Source organism: Aethalodelphis obliquidens, unplaced genomic scaffold, assembly GCF_003676395.1.
Source record: "Aethalodelphis obliquidens isolate GAN/ISIS:26980383/991018 unplaced genomic scaffold, ASM367639v1 scaffold14, whole genome shotgun sequence".
Lineage (NCBI taxonomy): Eukaryota > Metazoa > Chordata > Mammalia > Artiodactyla > Delphinidae > Aethalodelphis > Aethalodelphis obliquidens.
This window is the reverse complement of record NW_020837958.1, coordinates 27,104,024-27,125,484: the sequence shown is the minus strand read 5'-3', so window position 1 is coordinate 27,125,484 and position 21,461 is coordinate 27,104,024. Positions and strand designations below refer to the sequence as shown.

At 53.1% G+C, this 21,461-nt stretch overlaps 4 protein-coding genes across 5 annotated transcripts in view; all 4 read right to left on the bottom strand.

The window, feature by feature from the left end:
• Positions 1–525: 525 nt before the first annotated feature.
• LOC113624929 (immunoglobulin-like and fibronectin type III domain-containing protein 1) lies at positions 526–1,590 on the bottom strand. Its single transcript, XM_027115219.1, has one exon. It carries the CDS (start codon positions 1,588–1,590, stop codon positions 1,129–1,131), a length of 462 nt encoding a protein of 153 aa, XP_026971020.1. The 3' UTR covers positions 526–1,128.
• A 606-nt stretch (positions 1,591–2,196) lies between these two features.
• Positions 2,197–2,712, bottom strand: LOC113624930 (immunoglobulin-like and fibronectin type III domain-containing protein 1). Its single transcript, XM_027115220.1, has one exon. It carries the CDS (start codon positions 2,614–2,616, stop codon positions 2,200–2,202), a length of 417 nt encoding a protein of 138 aa, XP_026971021.1. The 5' UTR covers positions 2,617–2,712; the 3' UTR covers positions 2,197–2,199.
• Positions 2,713–3,179: 467 nt separating this feature from the next.
• On the bottom strand, positions 3,180–17,519 carry LOC113624927 (immunoglobulin superfamily member 22). Its single transcript, XM_027115217.1, has 16 exons — positions 17,326–17,519; positions 15,650–15,781; positions 15,304–15,440; positions 13,985–14,084; positions 13,863–13,902; positions 13,481–13,655; positions 12,694–12,807; positions 12,000–12,162; positions 11,074–11,346; positions 9,844–10,128; positions 9,001–9,125; positions 8,771–8,912; positions 8,335–8,631; positions 5,967–6,140; positions 5,626–5,754; positions 3,180–4,985 (listed from the first exon to the last, which is right to left on the bottom strand). The coding sequence occupies exons 1-16, from the start codon at positions 17,432–17,434 to the stop codon at positions 4,420–4,422; spliced, it is 2,961 nt and encodes a 986-aa protein (XP_026971018.1). The 5' UTR covers positions 17,435–17,519; the 3' UTR covers positions 3,180–4,419.
• Positions 17,520–20,887: 3,368 nt separating this feature from the next.
• Positions 20,888–21,461, bottom strand: part of PTPN5 (protein tyrosine phosphatase non-receptor type 5) — a 54,439-nt gene continuing 53,865 nt past the window's right edge. Inside the window, exon 14 of one of the 2 annotated variants that reach the window (XM_027115700.1) lies at positions 20,888–21,389. In XM_027115700.1, coding sequence (XP_026971501.1) covers positions 21,296–21,389 — 94 coding nt within the window. In that variant the 3' untranslated portion in view covers positions 20,888–21,295. The remainder of the gene's footprint in view (positions 21,390–21,461) is intronic. The other variant, XM_027115699.1, reaches the window with a different exon arrangement.

Below are 21,461 nucleotides of genomic sequence, written 5' to 3'. Positions count from 1 at the left end.
GCCACGCATTGTGCCAGGAACTTCTGTGCACTATCTCATTTAATCCTCATGACAGCCCTAAGCAGTACATGGGGAAACAAGCTCAGAGTGGCTTGCCAAGGTCACATGGCTGGTGAGTGTTGGAGCCAGGGCCCTGTGCCCATGTGCTTACAACCAGAATTAAGTTGTCAGGGATCTCTCTAGCTGTGGAATGAGAGCTGGATGACTCCCACAGGGCCTTCCCTGGCCTAGTTCTGTTACACAGTTCAGCAGCCACTGTGGAGGCGTCATCTCAATGCCAGACACTTAGCTGGGTACTTGAGAGACAGAGCAACAGGACCAGGTCCTTTCCCCAGAGAAAGGCATCTATAACAGGATGAAAAAAAGCATCTGTAACCATGGAAACCATGGACACCAATAGTGTGCCATGGAGACTTCGGAGAGTGGCAGAGGATGAGGCTGGACAGGTAGATGGTGGGGAGGGGCTTGTTGATTGTGATTTTTATCTAAAGGATCATGGGAAAGCTAGGAGGGAGTTTAAACAAAGAGGAGCAAAACAGGTCATCTTTGCATTTAGACAGTTCATGCAACTGGCTGTTTAGCTGTGAAGACAGTAGAGTGTGTAGGAAGAAACAGAATATTTCCCCTATATGTGCACCCATGAGCAGAAACATAGCACACGTATGTGCAGAGGGAGGGCCTCCCTCCACTAGGTTCCCTTCAGTGCCTCCCATCTATCCTTATCTCAGACCAGTAGTCTTCAATTTTGGTTGCGCATCAGGACCACTTGCAAAATTTGTAAACATAAAGATTCCTTCCAGAACCCTGCCAGGGAGATTGTGATTGGTAAGTCTGGTTTAGGCCTGATGACTGGCGTCTTTTTCAAATGCAAGTCTAGGCCCACCAAGGGTTGCAAACTACAGACTGCTGAGGGATTGCAAACTCCCAAGTCTGCAGCGGCCAGGCACATAACAAATGACATCGAGAAGATGGGACAGTGGTACGAACTATGGCCAGTTGGAGAATGTTTACACCACCCCATGTCAGATTAAATAAAAGCCTGCGCCAGCCATAGGAAAAGAGCTGATCAACGGCTCAGGAGGCCGCCATTTTGCGCCTCTGCCCCACGCGGGACACAGCCAGGCACCCTCACCGTCCCGGGCCGACCGGCGCTGCACCCTCACCGTAGACGGTGAGCGTGCAGCTGCTGCGGTCCTTGCCCAGCTCGTTCTCCACCACTACGCTGTACTCTCCGCTGTCCTTGAGTGTGCAGGTGGGGATGACGATGGTGCACACGCCACTGGTGGAGTTGTACCAGAACTTGGAGTTGGCCGTGATGTTGACGTCGCCCTTGTAGAGGGTCACGGTGGGCCGTGGGTTCCCAAGGAAGGCGCAGGTCATGGTGCAGTCCTGGCCGCGCAGCACGGTGTGCGGCTTGAGCGGGGTCAGGAAGCGCGGCGCGTAGCGCCAGTCTTTCTGCTGGTACGGCTTCAGCTTGGCGCTCTGGTCCTCGGCTGCGCCCGGATGGGACACGAAGGGCGGTGAGCGCACACCAAGGCCCCCATCCATCGCGCGCCGGCTTAGTGCTCCTAAGACGCCCCGGAGACCCATCTCACGGAACCCCGAGGACCTGGGTTAGATTCCCACGCGCTATCAACTCTGGGGCCCCGACTTTATACTCGTTCCTAAGGTTCACCTTCCGCCACCCCCCCACCCCCATGGGTTCCAAGACCTAAACCAGGTCCGCGGGGTTTTACGCTTTTCCAGACCCGGGCGTCCTAGACTTCTTTCCAGCCGCCAGCCTCCGGACCCGAGCTGTTATCTGGCCTTTAACTCCCCATCCAAGCTTTCCCCAACGCCCTCGCAGCCTCCACGGTCTCTGCTTTCTCCAGTTTAGGCCCTCATTTCAAGATTCCCGCAGCTATCCTTACCCTTAATGCCCTCCCTCCAGGGTTTCTGGATGTCATCCCTGCCCCCTGGACTCTCCCTGAGTCCTCAGTCAGGACCTCAGTCAGCCTCTCAGCTCCACAACCCCTCCTCACCCTCCGGCACCCCACTGTCATCCCCGCCCCCAAGGGGACCTCCCCACCCCACCTCCGCGTTAGTCCCACCCCTCAGTGTACCCCGAAGGAATCTCCTCCCCTAGGCTTCCAGACCTCTGCTTTTCTCCCCCGGGTCCCTGATGTTAATCAACCCTTTCACCTCAGTGCTCCTCAGATTTTACCTCAAATCTTGGGTACCCCTTGCAACCCTTATTTCATGCCCGCCATCAGGGATCCCAGACGTTACCTGAACCCCCAAGTCCCCAGACTCACTCTTGTCCTTGTTGACGAGCCAGGTATCCCTGGAGTCCAGCGGGTCGCTGTCACCGATTTCGTTCCGGGCCAGCACCCGGAAGTAGTACTTCCTGCCGGGGAGCAGCCCGGTCACCGTGTACTTGTTGCTGAAGACGTGCTCGGCCACAGTGAACCAGGTGGCGGTGCTGGCATCCCGCTTCATGATGACGTAGTGGGCCTCGCTGTCCTCCTGCACGTCGGGGCTGTGGTTCCAGGTCAGAGTCACCGTGTTGGGGACCTCCTCAAACAGCTGCAGGTTTGTGGGTGGCTGCGGAAAATCTGGAAGGGTCCGAAGGTCCATCAGCCACCCTGGGGGGCTGAAGTATCGTGCCCCCACCCCCGCTACCTGCCAAGCCCTAAGGAGGATGGGATGGGGCACCTTACCTTCTTCTAACTCTCAGGCAGCTGGGGGTCTTGGAGTCAGAAAGAACTATTTATGAAGTGTAGCTCTGCCATTTACTAGCCCTGTGAACTTTGGCAAGTTACTTATCTTTTCTGAGACCCATTTCCTCATTTGCAAAATGAGGCTAACAATAACTATCATGGAAATGTTGCGTAAAGTGCCTGGCATGTAGGATCTGTTCAATAAAAGTTCACCCATTCTTCTCTTGGGGGTTTAGGGCTTTATTATAAAGCTTCCAGCCGTCTCTAAGGGGCCACCCAATTTGGGGGGCTGTTATGATTTTAATGGAGAGAGGTACAAAATGCATCAATGCAGAAGAATGTGTCACATGCTCTTTGGCATAGTGATCAATGTAAATTTAATAATACACAATGTGTTAAACCTCAAAACCTACAAAGTTTCCTGCAACCTAAGATAATGAAAAGGCTCTTTCCAAAGTTTTTACTCACCACCTTTATTATTAAAATTCTAAATATCTGGGGGGACTGAAAAATAACAGAAGGCTCATTTCAGCTGTGGTTCAAGAATTCTAATGAAGCTGGATGGCAATGACACTGTGGGACTGTGAAGCTCCCCCCAAAAGGCTTTCTTGGTGACCACATCACAAACTTTAAAAGTATTTCCAATAACATATAGGCAAATTACCCCAAGTTTTAATGGATTCCTCTCCATCTGTCCCTCCTGCCTCTTACCCATTCTCTGCTCTCTCTATGCGCACAGACCCTACTCTGCATATGCCCCGAAGCTCTCCACATATGACTGAGACTGAAACAAGGGCTGGGTCCTAGTTCAATGCCTCTGGGGCTTCAAGACACTGAGAAAAAGTGAAAACAACCCTCCGCATTAAGGCAAAGGCTGATAAAGTCTTGCTTTGTGGTGCCAAAGAAGACTTGACTACCTTAAGGCATGACTTTACAGTGGTAGGGACTCAAGCAGCACTAGGGAGCGTGTGCAGCGATGCCTCCCCAGGCCTCTACCTGTTGTCATACCTGCCACACGCACGTGGATGTCATGGTACGCCTCTCCAAACTCATTCCGGAGCAAGATGCGGTACACCCCTGAGTCGGAGCGCTTGGTGCTGCTGATGAGGAACTGGGAGTGGTTTTTGCTCTTGGTGATGGCCTCCCTGCCCTTGGTGGGCACGCCGTCCTTCAGCCAGATCACGTTGGGTGGTGGTGAGCCCTGGGTGGTGACAGGAGATGGCACCAGGGGTCACCTGGGTGGTATTTGGGGGCAGGCCCTATCCCACTGTCCAGGAGTCTCCTGCCAGGCTCTGAGGCCAGGGGTCTGGCGAGGGGCAGAGGCAGAGGCAGAGACTATGTTAGCTGCAGCAGCCAATTTGGTTAAGTGGTGGGCGTCTGGGGGCCAGGGTAGGACTCACAGAGAAGGCGGCATGGATACAGAGGGCTGTCCCAGCGCGAACCACCATATGACTTTTCAGCCGGGCACTGAGGTCAAACTTGGGAGCAGCTGAGATGGAGGAGACAGAGATGGGAGCATGGAACACTCTTTCCAGAAGACTTAGCTTTAAGCCTCCCCTCCAAAGCTTTTCCCAACCTCTTCTCCTCATGCTCTCACTACAGGCCATACAGACATCTAGCAACCCTGTGATGCTGTGAAGCATTTATTTATTTTTTCTCATCTGTCTCCCTCTATTATTATATAAGACTCTTTAGGGCAGGTCCTGTGTTTTATTTTTTTCTAAATCCCTAACACCTCCCTTGGCACACAGTAGATACTCTTCGGCGCACAATGAGTGGGGTTTTTGGTTTTTGTTTTATTTGTTTGTTTGTTTGTCTTTGGCAGGGAAGGCCCTGGGGTTATCCCTAGCTCTGTCCAGGCACAAGCATGGACGACTCTTTCTTGATCACAGCATTGCCCAGTTTTCTCCTGTGGGATGAGGTCCCAGAGAGGAAGGTGTGGAGCTAGGATGTTGGGGCCTATACTCCAGCCCTGTCTGCATCCCTCACCTGGTGGTGGCATGGCACGGACCCCCTCGTCCAGCTCCACAGGCTCCCCACACCCAGCCTCGTTCACAGCCCGGATTCGGAAGAAGTATTTCTGCCTCTCGGTGAGGCCTCCTACTGTGTAGCAGGTGCCCGAGATGGGGATCTTTGTGCACTTGGACCACTCCTTGGTGTCTTCAGCCCGCATCTCAAGGATGTAGCCAGAGGGTGGGTCTCCCTCGGCAGGCTCCAGCCAGGCCAGGGAGATGCTGGAGTTGGAGGAATCCGACACATGCAGGCCCTGCACCAGGCCCGGGGGTTCTGCGTGACACAGACAACTAGTCAGCCCCCAGATTCTTCTCCACTCAACGCCATGCCCAATTCCTGCACTCAATACCCCTGAAACTTAACTTTCAACACCTCTACCTTCAACACTCACAGTTAAAACGCTCAATACCCAGGCTTTCACCTTCAACAACCTCTAAATTTAATTCTCTCAGTCTCAATACTTTCACCCTTGAAGTCAAAACCCTCCAAATTCAATATACACTATACACTCAACCCCTCTGTATTGAAAACTCTAGCCTTTAGCTCAGCCCTCTGCACCACACCCATTCATGCGTGATCTCCCCATCTCACCACCTAAGCTCAGCACCCACCCAACCACTTACCCAACACCCCTGCTCAATCCTCAAACATGCTTCTACTACCTCCCCTAACCAGACATACTCAACATTTGATAAAAACTTTTTTCCACCCACCTCCTCGCTGTCCCTGACTCTCAATCTTTATTTGCTGGCTTTCTCTTGTGTGTGAATCTTGTCCCTCTATCAGGCTGGCGGCTCCCAGAGAGTGGAGACCGTGTGATCCACTCCTGTTAGACTTTCCCGGGAAGAAATCCTCTTTCTACCTCCAATGGCTAATTCCACTATGTGTTGGGGCCTGGCAGCACCATACTCACTGACAGGGTCCTTGGCTACCACTGAGCTGGATGGCATACTAGGCTGTCCGGGGCCTGCCTTATTCACAGCTACAACTCGGAATTCATATTCTGTGTCCTCCAGGAGACCATCCACAGTGTACTTGGTGCCTGAAATGGGAATTTGAGGGGTAATGAGGCCAGGGGTGGTCCACGTGGTAGGAGACCATAGAGTGAGTAGATGTGGAAGAGGGGGTCATGAGATGCTATGAAAACCCACAAAGGAGTTGGAGGAGGGAGTATGTTCAGAGCAGCACGGGTACATGGGTCCACCCAACAAAGTCTCCCTTGGTCCCTCCTGGGCCTTTGTCCCTCGACCTCACCCTGGATGGGGTCCTTGTTGACTGGCACCCACAGGTTACTGCCTTTCTTCCTCCGCTCCACAATGTAGCCGAGCACTGGGGCTCCCCCATCTTGGGTGGGGGCGTTCCATGTGATGGTCACAGCCTCTTTGGTCACGTCAGTCACTTGGGGCTGGGAGGCAAGACCAGGGGGCTCTGTGGGAGAGAGAGAGAGGGCAGAGGTTAGGTGGGGGAGCATGTAGACAGTTGCCCACCCCATGCTGAGCTCTGGTTCCTTCCTTAAAAAAACTTAAGCCAATGATTAACTCTGGTTGCACATTAATGTCATGTGGGAAGTAAAAAAAAAAACCCAAAACACCACCAAAAACTAGTGTCTGGGTCCTGTGTCCTGATATTCTAATTCAGCTGGCCTAGGGTGGAGACCAGGAATCAGCATTTTTTAAGAGACCTCAAGTGATTCTAATGTGTAGCCAAGATAGAGAGCCGCCAACTTGAATTTTCCAACCTGTGGCATCCCCAGTGGCACAGTTTTTAATGTACTGTCTTGACACACAGAAACATGGAGATCAGTTGGGAGGAGTGTAGCAAGTAATTAACTAGTGATCATAATTAAAATGCCAATGTTGTCAAGGGTTTTCTTTGGAAAAAAAATTAGTGGATTCAAGGCTATCCCTAAAGTAACATTACTCTCCCTTGCGTATGGGATGATTTCTGGAATGGAGAAACAAGTGGAGTTATCTCCCTGGAACTGTGCACAGTTCTGGAGGTACCCACGGGAGTGTGTTGTGCATGTGATCTGACTGGAAAAAGTTGACAATTCCCGTCCAAAACGATCTTCTGCTCTTACTCTAGAAGCCATCTGTCTCGTGGGGCAGCTAGAGATGACCCTGCGGAATCTCCCACAGACCAGCACTCCTCACCGGCTGAAGGTCCCCACGGTGGCCCCTGAGGTCCCCATTGAGCACGGGGCTATCTCACTGACCAATAGGATTTCCTGCAAACACTTCCTCTGTCTCCAGCGGGTCGCTCACTCCTTCCGAATTGACGGCCAGGATACGAAACTGGTAGGCCTTCCCCTCTTCCACCTTGTTGGTGGAGAATTTGGTGACTTTGCTGTCCACCTCACCAATCTTAATCCAGGACTTCTTGCCGACTGCCTTCCGTTCCACTATGAACTGTGTTATAGGCCGCCCGCCGTTGTCCTTCGGGGCCTTCCACTTCATGTGCACACAATTACCCGAGAGCTCCAGGAACTCCACCCGGCCTTGGGGAGGCTTGGGACGGTCTAAGGACAGAAGAGAGCATCAGAATGTGTCTTTGGAGCAAAGGGCCAGAAGGGCTTCATCCCACTGGTTGGAGGTCCACCAGACTGAGACATAGCTAGGTTCTGAGCTTTGCGGATCCCTTGCCCTTCCCTCTGTCACTGTTTTCCTAAGACTTGCCCAAATGTCTTGATCCCTGCCCCCCCGAGATTCCTGTCTGCCTAGGAATGAGTGAACTGGACCTGAGGGACCCCCACCTCAGCTAATTCCCACTTACCTCTTCCAGACAAGGTCCCCCCTCCTCTCAGCTTCCAGAACTCCAGTACTTTCTTTTATTACAGTTTATTTTATAATTACATGTCTGCCGGTTTTTATCCCTTTTGGGTTGAGGGACTGCTGGGGATAACTCATCCCTGTGTCCTCAGTACTGAGAACACAGAGGAGGTGCCCAGTCATACTGCCAAACTGAATTGAAACCCAATCCATCCAAACCCACAGCTTGATGGAGATGCAGGTGGAGGAGGTGATGCTGGGGTGTGTGTGTGTGTGTGTGTGTGTGTGTGTGTGTGTGTGTTGCATGTTGAATATGAGTTCACTAAGGCCAGCTCCTCATGTCTTTCCTTAACTTTATGTTCAGACCCATCCCAAATACCATTCCCACCCTCATTCCATCTTTCTCTCGATTTCATTCTATCCTCAACCCTATCTCACCTCCCCTCACTCCATTTCACTTCCAACTCCAATATTCTTCGCAATGAACCTCACTTTCATCCTAAATTCCACCTCTCTTTTACCTCATTTCCACCTTACTTCCAACCACATCCTCATCTCCAAGTCAGTTACAATACTTCAGCAACATCTGAAGGTCAAGTACGTGCTGTGCACTCTGCTATCGTCTTTAAATTCACTTGAAATAGGCACTTTAAAAAAACCACCCTGTCGCAGATGAGAAGCTGAGGCTCAGGAAGTTAATGGACTTGCCCAAGGCCACCTAGTTAGGAAGTTAGGAAATGGGCGTCTTCTGGCTGCAAAGCCAGCACTTCATTCCCATTCTCAACCCGAACTCCAGCGCTCTCCTCAGCCTGCGTGCCGCCCCCAGCCCAGCCAAGCCAGGGTCTTGGCCTCACCCAGCGCGCTGAGGTGCAGCGTGGCTGTGGCGGAGCCATGGTCATTCTTGAGCTTGAGCATAATGATGCCACTGTCCTCCCGCGCGCAGTTCGAAATGGTGAGCAGCGCCTGGTCTTCCCCACGCTCCATCGACACGCGTTCCTCCTCCGTCACCTCCATGCCGTCCTTGTACCACGTCACTTTGGGCAGCGGCTTTGCCCGGAAGGGCACTTTGATGTTCGCGGTGTGGCCCACCTTCACGGTCACCGGGTGCGCGGCCAGTGCCTCCAGTACCGATGGGTCGATGGTTGGAGGATCTGCAGGGAGGGGAGGCAGGGAAGGCTCGAAGAGCAGGGACGCGGGAGGAGCCGAGGGGTGGAGGAGGAGCCCATGGGGGATGGGGGAGGAGCTAGGAGTAGGTGGGCGGGCCAGGCGTATAGTGGGCGGCGACCTTACCTGCAATAAATACCGAGGCTTCGCTCTCTGCACCCTTGGCCCTGAATGTGTACTTGCCCTCGTGCTCTGGCCCCATATTGGGGAAGATGAGCTTGTGTACTGCACCCTGCTTCACGATCTGCGCGCCGGTCAAGTCCGTGATCTGCGGGGCGAGGGGCGGTCATGAGTGCGAGTGTATGCCCGGTCGACCCCTTCGTCCTTCATTTCCTTCCCTGGCCCCTGTCTCGGACCTCCTCGGCATCCTTCAGCCACACGCCATCCACCTTTTCGTCGTTCAGCACTACGCACAGCTCAGCCGAGCTCCCGGTGGCCGCGTGCACGTCGGACATCCCGCTCTTCACGGTGGCCAGCCGCTCTCGAGAGAAAGGGGGCAGGGGTTGGGTTAGGGTATCGGGGTGGAAGGGACTTACGGGAAAAGGGCTGGTGGCATCTATCAAAATCATTTATGATGAGCAAGATGTTTGGAAATGGGCAAGTGGGTGATGGTCGGTGGGGGCATTAGAGCAGGTAGGTGGGGGGCGGTTGGGGAAAAGTCAATGGCATTGGGAAATGGCAACTGGGAATTCTGGGAGATGGCTAATGGGGGGCTGATCATCGGAGGATGGTCAGTGGGGACATAGGATGCTCAGGTGAAGAAGGGGACTAGATGGTGGGATGCAGGTGGTTAATGGAGTTGGGATATTTAGCTGGTTATGCTGGTCTGTGGGATGCCCAGCGTTTATTGGGAGTTGAGGGTGGTCAGAGTCAGTGAGGAGTGGTCAGGGATAGTGAGTAGGGGCTGGTCAGGGTCTAGGGGTGTGGGGTGACCAGGTTTGCTGGGGATGGTCAGAGTCTGGAAGTAAAGGATGGATGAAGTCTAGGGATTGGGGATAGAGTTCAAAAGATGAGGGATGGTCAGCGTCTAGGAGGTAGAGATGGTCAGAATTTGGGAGATGGGGGTGGTCAGAGTGGGGAGGTAGAATTAGATCATGGTCTAGAGGACGATTGAAGTCAGTCAGGGGACTGATGGGTGTCCACAGTAGGAAACTGTTAGGGCTGGGGGGTTGGTCAGTGGGGACTGACAGGGCGTATACCTTCCACAGTGACTACAGCAGTACTGCAGTATTCCATGGGGTCCCCATCCTGCATGGCCACCACAGTGTACTCGCCACTGTCACTGAGCTGTGCATCCTCGATGACCAGCTCCGCTCGCTTGCCCTCATGGTTCATGCTGTATTTGGAGCTACGCTCCAGCAGCTGTCCGTCCTTCTTCCAGCGCAGGGTCACATTCTTGGATGTCAGCTCACACTCAAGGCACGCACAACTCCTCTCTTTCACACGCACGTTCTTGAGGGTGCTCACAAACTTTATAGGGATGCCTATGGACAGACAAACAAACACTTGGTCCTGCTCCCAACCTCCTTCTCTGCAGCTAGATGCTGCCCTGCTCCTCTTCTTGACCCTAGAAACCACAGGGCCTTGTGACATGAAGTGTGTACCCGACTCACAGAGGTACCCGGCAGGGAGGGTCCCAGCTCTGCCTCTTGCTTGCCAGCTGACTGTATGCAGAGCATTCACTCCCTAAGTCTCATTTTCCTCATACGTAAAATGGGACAACAGCTTTCACCTCCTCACGGCACTGCAGGTGATATCTCTAATGTCCCCTTGGAGCTCCAGCCATAATTGCATTGTCTCTCTGGTGTCTGGGCCTTTACACATGCTATTCCCTCTCCTGAGAATGTCCTCTTCTCTTGCCCCTTCCCTGAAAACTGAATTCCTTTTTGTTTTACTTGGTAAAGCTTTGCCGTCATCTCATCATATCCTTTTTGACATTGCCACGTGGTGCCTCTTCTCTGGGTTCTCACAGCCTCCATGTCTCCCTCAATCACAGCAATGATTGTTCCATGTCACTTGTGTCAAGAGTGGTTCACAAGTATGACCCACCATCATGTGCAACTCTCCAAACTAGGTATAATATAAGAATGTAAGTAGTCAAGAGTGATGTGCTGTAATATATGATATTAGAGCCATAAAGGCTAATAATTTCTTGACCTGTGATCCCCCAGCCGATAGTAAGATCCTAGAGTGTCTTGACTCCTTGCTTAAGAACTTTTGTTCTAATTCCATTGCCACACCTGCTTCTCCCACTAGACTAGGAATTAGCAGAGAGAACTCTCTATCTTTCTAGTAGCCATCAAAGGGCCTTGCAAGGAGGAGATGGACAGATACATGGATGGATGGATGGATGGATGGATGGATAGATGCTCACATGGAGGTTGCTGTGGCATGAAGCCCACCCCTCAAGCTCTGGCCCGAACACTCACGGTCAATAGTGAGCTGGGCCTTCTGAACCAGGTCCCCCACCTCGGCAGAGAACTCGCCACTGTCACTGAGTCTGGCATCCTTAATCTTAAGCGTGTGGGTCAAACCATCCTCAGACACAGTGATTTCATACTTTTCATCCCTCTTCAGCTCCTTTCCATTGAACTTCCACACAAAGTTGGGCACTTTCTTGGAGAGGTGGATCTCAAATACAGCTGTCTGGCGCTCCATCACCTTCATTGGCTTCATCTCTCCCAAGAACTTCAGAGGCTCATCTGCAGCAAAGAGTAGGAGGGGCATTCATTGGGCTGTATCCCTGATCCCTCCTGAGGGGCAGGATGGTGAAGGGGGGGCATAAAGACTCAGGTGTCATTGGCGTCCTGTAGCCCACAGTTGGGGAAAGCATCCTTCTTTCCTTCTGCTTGTGAATCCTAGAGTCTCCCCCCATGATGTTCATATGGTCTCCTCCCCAGTAATGTTAACAGCAATTTTAGAAAGAATATTTCTCTATGTGATTTTAGATATGCGCCAGGCACTATTCTAGCCATTTTGCACATATTAAAGCATTCAGGTAGACTCTACCATTATTTCCCATTTTACAGATGGGAAAACTGAGGCAAAGAGAAGTTAAATCACTTGCCCCAAATACACAGCTCATAAGTGACAGAAGCTGGGCTTTGAACTCCAGTAGTTCAACTCCAGAAGCTGTACTCTTAACCACTATGCTACACTGCCCCATAGCACTTTATCTCATAGTCCTCTCCCTTATACCCCATGTCTCTCTCCGCCATTAACTCCCATTCCCGTGCAATCTGTGCACAGCCCCATGGTCCTTCCTCCCATGTCCCCATGGACCCCGTCCTTGGATATTCCTCTGCCCTGACCCTGACTGTGTCCTCCTTGTGCTGCCTGGTGCCCACACTCTTACCCAGCACTGTGAGCTTTGCACTTATCCTCTTGTTGTCCACGGACAGGCTGTAGGTGCCTGCATCGTTCATGTTCACGTTGGTAATGACCAGCATGTACTTGGTGCCCATCTGCTTCACGTCATACTTGCCCAGGGAGTACTGGATCCTCAGTGGCTCATTATCCTGCCTCATGGAATAGGTAGAAAAGCTGATAAAGGGGTTTAGGAGGAGATTTCTAGAGGTCTCCATTCCCCAAAGCCAGCCTGAGCTGGAAGGTGCCGTATCTACCTCTCTAAGATCCTCAAACACACTCAGAGGCCCCTAAGATCTCTCTAGCCTCATCATCTGGCTCGGTGGGATCCAGGGTCTCTGCCTCTCCCGAGACCCGAACTCTTAATATGCATGAGTTCACTAGATACTTTCTCTTAGAGGTCCATCTTCAGTGACCTGCAGGACTATCTAATCCAGCCTTTTCAGATGGGTAGACTGAGGTATAGAGAAAGGGAAGTAACTGTCTCAAATCAAACAGCAAACTGGTGGAACATCTAAGAATAAAGCCCAGCTCTCATCCAGTTTCAACCATACCAGATGGCATCCTTTGGATGGGATGGAGGAGAGGAAAGGGCTTATGGGTATTGAGAGGGTCTTGGAAGGAAAGGGGTGCAGAGAAAAAATGATATTCCAGGGTGGGCCCTTCCTAGGTGCTCTCCCCACCTTGATCCATGTCATTTTGACATTGGGGTCCTTCAGCTCCATTATACAGTCAAAGACCACCGTGGTATCCACCTTGGTCTCTCTGTCTTCCAGGGGCTTCAGAATCTGGATGGTCTGAGAAATTGTGGTAACAAAAAGGCAGGTGTCAGAGGCATCTGGAATCTGGAATCTGCCCAGACTGTGTCTCCAGTGCTGGAGGAGCCCCCTGAAGGTCTGGGGAGAAATGACTAGGCTGATTAGATAACTGTGCTCCCCGCCACCCCCCTCCCCCTACAACGAACAACTTGAAGATTTAGGGGGAAACGGGTATGATAAGGGAAGAGAAAGGAACCACCATTTGCGGAATAGTCACTATGTACCTGGGCCCATTACATAGGCCTTCTAATTCCAGTGTAGATGCTTAACAGTTATGAGTTGTTGAGTGACTAAATGAGAACACCACCACAAAAACAAATGAAAAAGGAAAGTATAATTTTCATTTTGCAGATGAAGAAACAGGATCAGAGAGACCCCCAAGTTCACTCAGTTAATAAGGCAGTAGAACTGGACTTTGAACCCAGGTCTGTCTGACTCCAAAGTCCATGCAAATACATTAGGGAGCAGTGAAGAGAAAAGAGGTAGAAGGAGGGTGACCTGAGTTCCTTGCCTGCCCTTGCAGTAGAGAATGCCCTTGAGTACGCACGTGCGTGGTGGGGAGACCTTGCCACCGGGAGTCACACAGGCACTAGCACTTTCAGTAAGGCCCAGCCCCTGGCCTGCAGCTCCCTGCTCCCTGATGGGCACTGACCTCTACCTCCACTTTCTTCATCCCTTTGAGCTTCTTGAGCAGTCCCCGGAAGTCTGTGAAACCATACTCCATGCAGGTCTTCTCAAAGTCCTTCTTGGGCACCTGGGACAAAATCTCCAGCATCTCTTTCTCATCCGTCACCTTCTGCTGCTGCTTCTTGGGAGGAGGGGGTCCCCTGGAAGGAAGTGGGTGCCAAACTTGGACTTAGTGCCTTTCTCTGAAGACAGAGGGGGCCTCTCCCAACCATGAGATGCTCCTCCCTACTCCATGGATTCTTGGAGGCTGGGCCATTAACTCAGGGGGCTGTTGAAAGGCCTTCCAGAAGCTCTAGCCTGGAGGGTGGGGGGACCACACCCTAGGCAGAGGAGCCTCCCAGCCTCACCTCTTCCTCAACATCTTTTTGAAATCCAATTTTTCTTCACCTGAGGACAGAGAGAGGGACAGGGTCAGACAGAGGGAGTTTGGTCCCTAAGAGGAAAGGCCAGGAGAACGGGGCTGGCTCACCCTCGGTCACAAGCAAGGACACGGTGTAGATGGCGTCTGCATGGTCATTGCTTGCAATGCACTTGTAGTTGTCAGAGTCATCCGAGGTCAGTGGCTCCAGCTGGATCAGAGTCAGGCCATTAGCAGGGGAGGTGGGGAGGGAACCACAGGGGGACTGTCTGTGAGATGGGAAAGGAGGGTGTTTCTTTCGGGCTGGGGGAGGAGCTGAGTGCTGGATGTGTGTGTGGAGGATTGAGCAGCCTCTGTGATTAGGAGGTGCCAGGTAGCGGTCAGTGTGCGTGTGTCTGTTTGGAGCCTGATTCTGCATTGGATTCTCCCCCTTGGCTGTGAGCTCCTGGATGACAGGGACTTCCTCTGATTTGCAGCTTTATCTGCAGTTTCTGACGCTGGGCTGAGTACGCCTTTATTCAACACGGATTTACTCCTCTGTACCAGGTATTGGCCTGAGCCCCTGAGGAAATGGGGGTGAACAAGGCTGCCCTGGCACCTGTAGAAAGGCACTTAGGTACCAGTGGGTTCCTGGAAAGTGCTTGCCGAATGAATGACCTTGTGTAAGGAGTGGCCAGTGGTGGGGGGGGGGGGGGGGGGGGGCGCTCTGGGGCAGCTTGTGTGTGCTGTAGGGGCTAAAGGTCCTAGAATGCGCCTTCGGGAGGAGAAGGAAGCAACCAGCGTCTGTGGGGAGAAGGGAGGCGCTTTGCCTTTCACAGTGGGAAGTCCGGGCAGGATGAGGAACAGGAGTAATTATAGGTCTAGGTCTCCCAGGGACCCATCCCTCCCTCTCCTCAAAGGGTCTGGAGCCAGAGGCTGCATGCAGAAGATAGCTAGACCCTAGGATGATCGGCCCTTGGCATTGCTCTTCTGGAAGGTTCCCCTGAATAGCCCAGGAACCCTCACCCTCACCTACACTCTAGGACCAGCCCCTCCCTCCGTGCCGGTCCCGCGCCAGCTCAGCCTGGCTCCGCCCACCGTGGTCTTAGCCCCTTCTAGCCACGCCCATAGCTTTGGTTTCACGTTCCTTTTGGGTTCACTCACCTTCTGGAACCTCTCTTTCTCTTCCATTTGGTCTTGCCCCCTCCTTGTTCTGGCATTGTCCTAGCTCTGCCTTACCCCGCCCCTAATTTTGGTCCCCTGCTCACTCTGGCAACCCCCCAGCTCCTGACATGGTTTCTCTTATCCTGCCCCTCCTCTAGGGCAATGACAGCCCCTTTTCCCATCTCCCAGTTCTTGGGTCTCCATTGTGGATCTCTTGTTTGCGACAGGACCTGCAGCCCATGCCAGGGGTCCCCGCCTCCGACCTTATGGGTAACTGGACCTCGCACCTTCAGCACGTGCTCCTTGTTAACGCTGTCGTAGAATATCTTGGCGGACTCCTTGATGGGGGTGCCGCTCTCTCTCTTCCAGGAGATGTTGGGTTTGGGGTTCCCCTGCACCCGGACTCGGAACATGGCTTTATCCCCTGCAGTGGGCACAGGACCTATTTTTTCCCTCTTAGCCTCCAAGCTGCACCTTCTACCTGCTCCCAGCCCTGAGCAGGGCAGGGACCCTCGGCCCGACCCAGCCAGTGATTGTGTATTGAGAGGACAATGGTGGTGGTGGTGGCGGCTGGGGCACTGGGGAGGAAAGGGAAGCACCCAGGGGCCTGGGGAGACGCGGGGAGGGACGCACCCTCGGGCGCGGTGACCGGCTGAGGCTTATCCACGAACTCCGGGATGCTCTCGCCAGCAGGGATGTTGGAACTCCGGGTCACCAAGCTGAAGAACTCTGTGGTGCTGGAGGACTTCCTCGTCACGATTTCCTCTGTGGCGGCGGGCGAGAGGTCAGAATGGGCCACAGGCGGAGCTTAGCCTGGGATTGGAGGGCTGACCTTTTCTTGAGGGGACGGTGGAGCATTTTAGGTTAGCGGGGGGCAGGACCAGCACTGGCCGAGAAACAAGGACCTTAAAGAGTCGGTGGGTCATTGTGTTATGGCAAATTTCAACCACTAGGGGAGCCAACGCCTCATCCACCCCCTGGTCAATCTTTATTGGGTCAAAGCCTTGAGTTCTACTTTTTTCTCTCTTAGACGGAAACTTGTCTTTGGGATTTTATGGGTGTCTTGGGCTTCTCTTCTGGAAGTTCTGGTCCCCCAGTAGCATTAAATAGTGACCAGAGTTCTAAAGGCTGCACCTGGTCTACACATGTTTTTTTATTTGACCTTTACAATGTTTAAACAAAAAATAGCCCTACATCTAAAAACAGATTTCACATAAAAATGCAGACTTCTGGATCCTCAGCACTGGACTCACATTCCCATATGGTAACAGAACAGTCAGTGGGAGGGAGGTGAAGAGTGACTGTCCCTTTAGATGGACTATATCCTGTCCAGTTCACCTCAGTCTTTTTTTCTGCATTTATGTTCCCTGCCTGGACACTATTGGCCAGTGGTTTTCAACGCTGGCTGCACGTCAGAATCCCCGGAGATCTTAAAAAAACAAAAAACAAAAAACCACCAGATTTAACCCTCTGACTCACATATCGCTGTTTTTTTTCACTCCCCTCTCCCCCCACTCCTACACTAAGATGACTCTGATGCGCAGTCAGGGCTGAGAATCGCTACTATAGTCAATTGAGTTTGCAACTCCTGGTCTTGAGTCCCGGCTGTTCCACTAGCTCTGCCTCACTGGCCAGGAGAAATTGGTGTAAAGTGTTTATCTGGTCTTCACCTCTGTGCACAGAGGACTCTGAAGGAGGGGGCAATGACTGGGAGGACAGGAATTCAATATCCTGGTCCCTGGCCATCTTTTAATCACTTTCCTCTAGAGACATGACTAAAACAGTCTGTTCTGCTCTGAGACCATTTCTCAGCTTTCCCTTGGATCTGCCCTCCCCCAAGTCTGGTCCCCAAGGGCCGAGTGCCTGGAAGCTCAAGTCAGTTGTTTATGTGTTCATCTTCTCTCCACTGGCAGCTCCAGGTCTTCTCTTTCTTAAGTGAGGCAGGGCCAGCATTATTATTCATAGGTAGATAAGGTTGCTACCTCCCTAACTTCCTCCATGCCTGAAATTCTACCATCAGAGATGGTATTTGCCTATGGCTCTGATCTTAAGCAATTGAGAGTTCATCAATCACTCACACACATCCATGTGACTGATTTTTCCTAAGCTTTTTTTCTGGAGGTTGGATCTGTGGGTGAGCATCTGGCTGGCTAAGCTTTATCAAAGCACAGATTAGAAACACAGGTTGGGAAGGGTTGCTGGTGGTATCTTGGGCTCTCGAGGGGCCCAGCAGTCACAAATACTGGAGGAAGAAAGGCTGCCCCTACCTGATTACTGACCCCCTCCTCCAGCCATCCCACTCTACTTGCCTCCCACGATCTTGGTTGTCTGGGAGAAGGTCTGCATGTCGGTGGTGGAACTGGAGAACTCCATGGACACGTGCTCCTGAAGCATCTCCTTGTGGTGAATGGTCATCATGGTGACAGCAGGCGTGGGCACTCACCTGGGAGGACCAGGGAGAGGATGAGGCCATGAAGGACAAGGAAGGGAGCAAGAGGGAGACTCAGAGATGTTCTTATGTGTGTGTGTGGTGGGGGGGAAGGGATGGGACAGGTGGACACAGAGGGAAATGGCTGTGCACAGGGGAGGGTGAGGAGAGGTTGGGCAGCAAGCCTCTTCTCTCTGGCCTCTCTTCTCTTCCCTTAGTGTCTCCCTTTCCCTGGTTGGCTACAAGGACCAATGGGCCTGTCCCCCACTGACTAGTGCCAAACTATTCCAAGTACTTGGAGGGAGAGGAGGTAGGATTTAGACTTACCCAGCATACCCAGTAAGGCCCAGAGGGAGTTGAGGATAACTACTGATAGCTACATGGAACTAGGGGGGCACTGCTGGAGGTTTTATCAGGAGAGGATGAAGTCAGACCTGAGAAGGAACTTCCTGACTAAGCCACACTGGAGCAGGCCTTGAAAGGAAACTGCGGATCTTCTTGCTGGGCCCTGGGGAGCCCTGGCATTGGGGGAATGCTAAGACAGGTGACAAAGCACTGCTACAGCTCTGCTTTCGTTTGCGACATGGTAAAGACAGAGATTGAGTTTTTATTTCTTATACTTTTTTTTTTGAATTGGTAATTCAATCATATAGTTAAAAAGTAAAACAATATAAACATCTATGTGAAGAGGCTCCCTCCGGCTCCCAAGCCCCTCCGTCTCCCAGCCCTCCCCAGCAGGTAACCACTTGTGGTCTCTGGGCTCCTTCTGGAGCTCCTTCATGCAAATATGAATATGTTTTTGTCTCTACTCTTTTTTAACACATAAGGTAGCCTATTATACACGCTATTCAGCCCTCTTTTCACTTTCTTCATCTTTCAGATCTTTCCATCCCAGTTTGTAAAGTTTCCCCATCCTTGTTAATAGCTACACAGTATTCCAACGAATGGGTATACATACCATCTTTTATTTAACCAGAGTGGTTAAATAAAACCGCAGAGTGGCGGTTTTTAAACCTCTATTTTGTTTATGAGAAACTGATGTTAGAGAAATAACCTGTCCGAGGTCACCCGTACTAGAATCCTGGCCTCTTGACTCCCAGTCCAGTGTCCTTCCAGGGGACCCCAAAGCCTTCTTCCACATTAGAAGGTTTGGGGCTAAAGTTAACCCCCTCATCCCATGATATCTCTCTGCCTGGCCTGCTTCTCCCTCCGGGTTCTGAGACCACTCCCCTGTCCCAGCTCCTGCTGTCCCCCTCTGGGCTCAGAAGTTAGCAGATTCTGCCCCTTTCCTGAGGGAAGATGCAAGCCTTACCTTCGTGTCACCAATCCCTTGTAACCCTCGAATGCTGTGTCCACCGCAGCTTTGGAGGTGCAGCTGGTGCCTGGGCTGTAGACTGACCAGTCTCCTTCTTCCTTTGCCCCAGCAATGGGGCCACCAGGAGTCACTGGTTCCTTAAGTATCTGGCCCCCTGGGGGCGATCCCTTACTCAGGCTCTGCAGCTGTCCCAGCGAGCTGGCACACTGCTTTGCGGGGTGGGGGGACTGAGGCCAGGGCTGGAGGAAACGTGGGGCATGGGGCAGGCAGGCGGCTGAGGGGGGTGGTCCTGGGGTACCTTTTCTGTTCCCTTGTGCAGAGCTTTTTGTTCTCACTGCTGCCGGGTGGGACCTTCTGAGCTGAATGGCAGAGTGTGTGTGTGTGTGTGTGTGTGTGTGTGTGTGTGTGTGTGTGTGTGTCCAACAGGGCTTGGGGAACAAAGCGACAGGTCTGTGTTTTCCAGGGACCAGGAGGGGGTGAGTTAGGGAGAGTCTGGCAGGTCTGTCATTTTGCACAAATCCAGGGGGCACCGTTCGTGTTGTGCTCTACACGTGGTGCCTGCAGAGGCTGAGTGGCCTCACAGGGCCACCCCAGGAGAAGAGGGGGAATTGTTAGCTCTTTTCCCCGCTCCCGTTTCTACCGCCCAACCCCCCTATTCTGGGCAGAAGGGTAGAAGAGCCCACCCTCTTGTTGCAGGGTGGCTGGAGAGCAGGCCCCCCTACTCTGGGCCCTCCGTCCCTGCTGCCCAAGCACTCCCTGTTCTTTCCTCATTGTCTGTAGTATACCCTCGACCGGCCCACTCAAGGCTACCTTGTAAGGACCTGCTGGTTAGCAGCCCTGCCCTGGACTCCCTCCTGCCCTGGGTTGACCCACACCTGTCATCAAGGGCATGACAACTACTTTTGCTGCATCCCTGGGGGCTGGGATAAGAATAGAGCAGGAATGTCTAGGAGGCACAGCGTCTTTGCCTAGGGGCAGATTCCCCAGGCTCCTTGGGTGGGGCTTCCTCTCAGCCCAGGCCTTACAGGGGAAATTGCTGGCTTGCAGCTGCTCTTGAGACCTGCAGGGCTAACAAGGGATAAGTGGGCTGGCCAACAGGGAGGGGCCTCAGTGAGCTGAAGGTCTCCCTGCTCCAGCCTTGGCCTCTCTGGCCCATCTGTCAAAGCTGGTGGCCTGCCAGACACTTTTCCTTCTCTGGAAACCTCCAACACCTGTCCCTGTGGCTCCCCATGGCTCCTGGCTCCTGGCTGGGTGAGACGGTGGGGGTGTGTGAGGATCCTGCTCGATGGACTTTGGCTTTTCAAATCTGGATTCAAGCCACACTCCCAGCATCCACAAGGGGGTCCCACGGATCTTGAGGGCCAGGGTGTGTGTGTGTGTGTGTGTGTGTGTGCGTGTGTGTATACAAAGACGGGGATACAGGGAGTGGAGGGGAGAGGCAATCACACAGGCCCAGTTTTGCTCAAAATGCTCCATTTATTGCTCTATTCAATGACCATGAGCAAATTATAAAAAGACACCAAATGTCTCTGTCTGCCGTGGAATAAGTACTTAAAGTCAGCAATAAAAACACGTGGCTCCAAGATAACACATGTTGCCAAAGAGTCATGCATGCCCTGCTGACGGGCTCTCAACACACGCATGGACATGGGACACACGCAGAGCTACACGTGGTGAGACTTCTGGGAGGGATTTCCCACAGTGACACCGAAAAATGTTTCACACATATCTGGGGCCGAGTCCCCACCCCACCCTCGGAGCTCCCCCTCTCCCATCGTGGCCCAGGTCCTCTAGGTTCACTGTCCCCATCTGTCCCCTTCCTCCCTGATGCCTCGTGGGTTGCTCACTGCCTCCTGCGGGCATCTGACACCCAGAGGCCACCCTGGCTGCGATACTCCTCCCACCACCACCACCCAGAGACCTCTCCCCAAGCTGAGATCTTTCTGCCACCCCCTCAGGAGCTCCCTGTGCCTGACCTCCAGGTCCTCAGGCCCCCCGTCCTTATCCTGGTCCCAGTAACTAGGGGCAAAGTGCAATCTGCCTGTTGGGAGAAGTGGGGCTGGGGGCCGGGGGCAGGCACCTCTGCCAGGGCCACTTGGGGGCTGGAGCTCATTACCCTTCTCCCGGGCTGAGGAGACACAGTGTCCGGTACAGACAGCAGAGATGGATGGACAGACAGAACACGCTGCAGCAGGACACGTAGAGTGCGGCACGGAAATGTTTTGGATCAAGTAGCAATGGAACCATCATTAAAAACCAAGGCCCCAGGTCGCGCAGCGTGGGTCAGGCCCTGGGGCCCCAGGCCTGGCCTGGCACACCCCTCCCCCACCCTCCCCCACTCCCCAATATGTACAGTAGGAAGAGCTACGTTGTGGGGGGAGGCAGGGGCCAGGCCCAGGCTGGGGAGCAGACTGAGGAGAAGGAAGCGGGAGGGACAGGGGGCAGGCTGGACCTGAGGCAGGGCCCTGGGTGTGGCCGGGATGAGGGCCCAGACTCAGGCTGGGTGGTACCCAGAGGACCTCGGGGAGGAGTGTGGTCACTCGGGGGACTGGCGGGACAGCTGCTTCTCGTAGAGGCTCATGACGTGGTGCACGAACTGGTACTGCTCACACGTCTGGATCATGCCGCCCCTGCCCAGCAGACGCACAGTGGGGACGGGGTCATGGAGGGACCTGCCCCCAGATCCACAGAGTGCCAGTCAT

What these genes read in the sequence shown, in the direction of transcription:
- LOC113624930 (XM_027115220.1), bottom strand. Translation starts at nt 2,616, where the DNA reads ATGGACCTTCGGACCCTTCCAGATTTTCCGCAGCCACCCACAAACCTG.
- LOC113624927 (XM_027115217.1), bottom strand. Translation starts at nt 17,434, where the DNA reads ATGATGACCATTCACCACAAGGAGATGCTTCAGGAGCACGTGTCCATG. An exon ending in ACAAGGAGCACGTGCTGAAG is followed by an intron (nt 14,085 to 15,303) that starts GTGCGAGGTCCA and finishes ACTCTGATCCAG; the next exon opens with CTGGAGCCACTGACCTCGGA. An exon ending in AGCCTCGGTATTTATTGCAG is followed by an intron (nt 8,632 to 8,770) that starts GTAAGGTCGCCG and finishes CCCTCCCTGCAG; the next exon opens with ATCCTCCAACCATCGACCCA.
- LOC113624929 (XM_027115219.1), bottom strand. Translation starts at nt 1,590, where the DNA reads ATGGGTCTCCGGGGCGTCTTAGGAGCACTAAGCCGGCGCGCGATGGAT.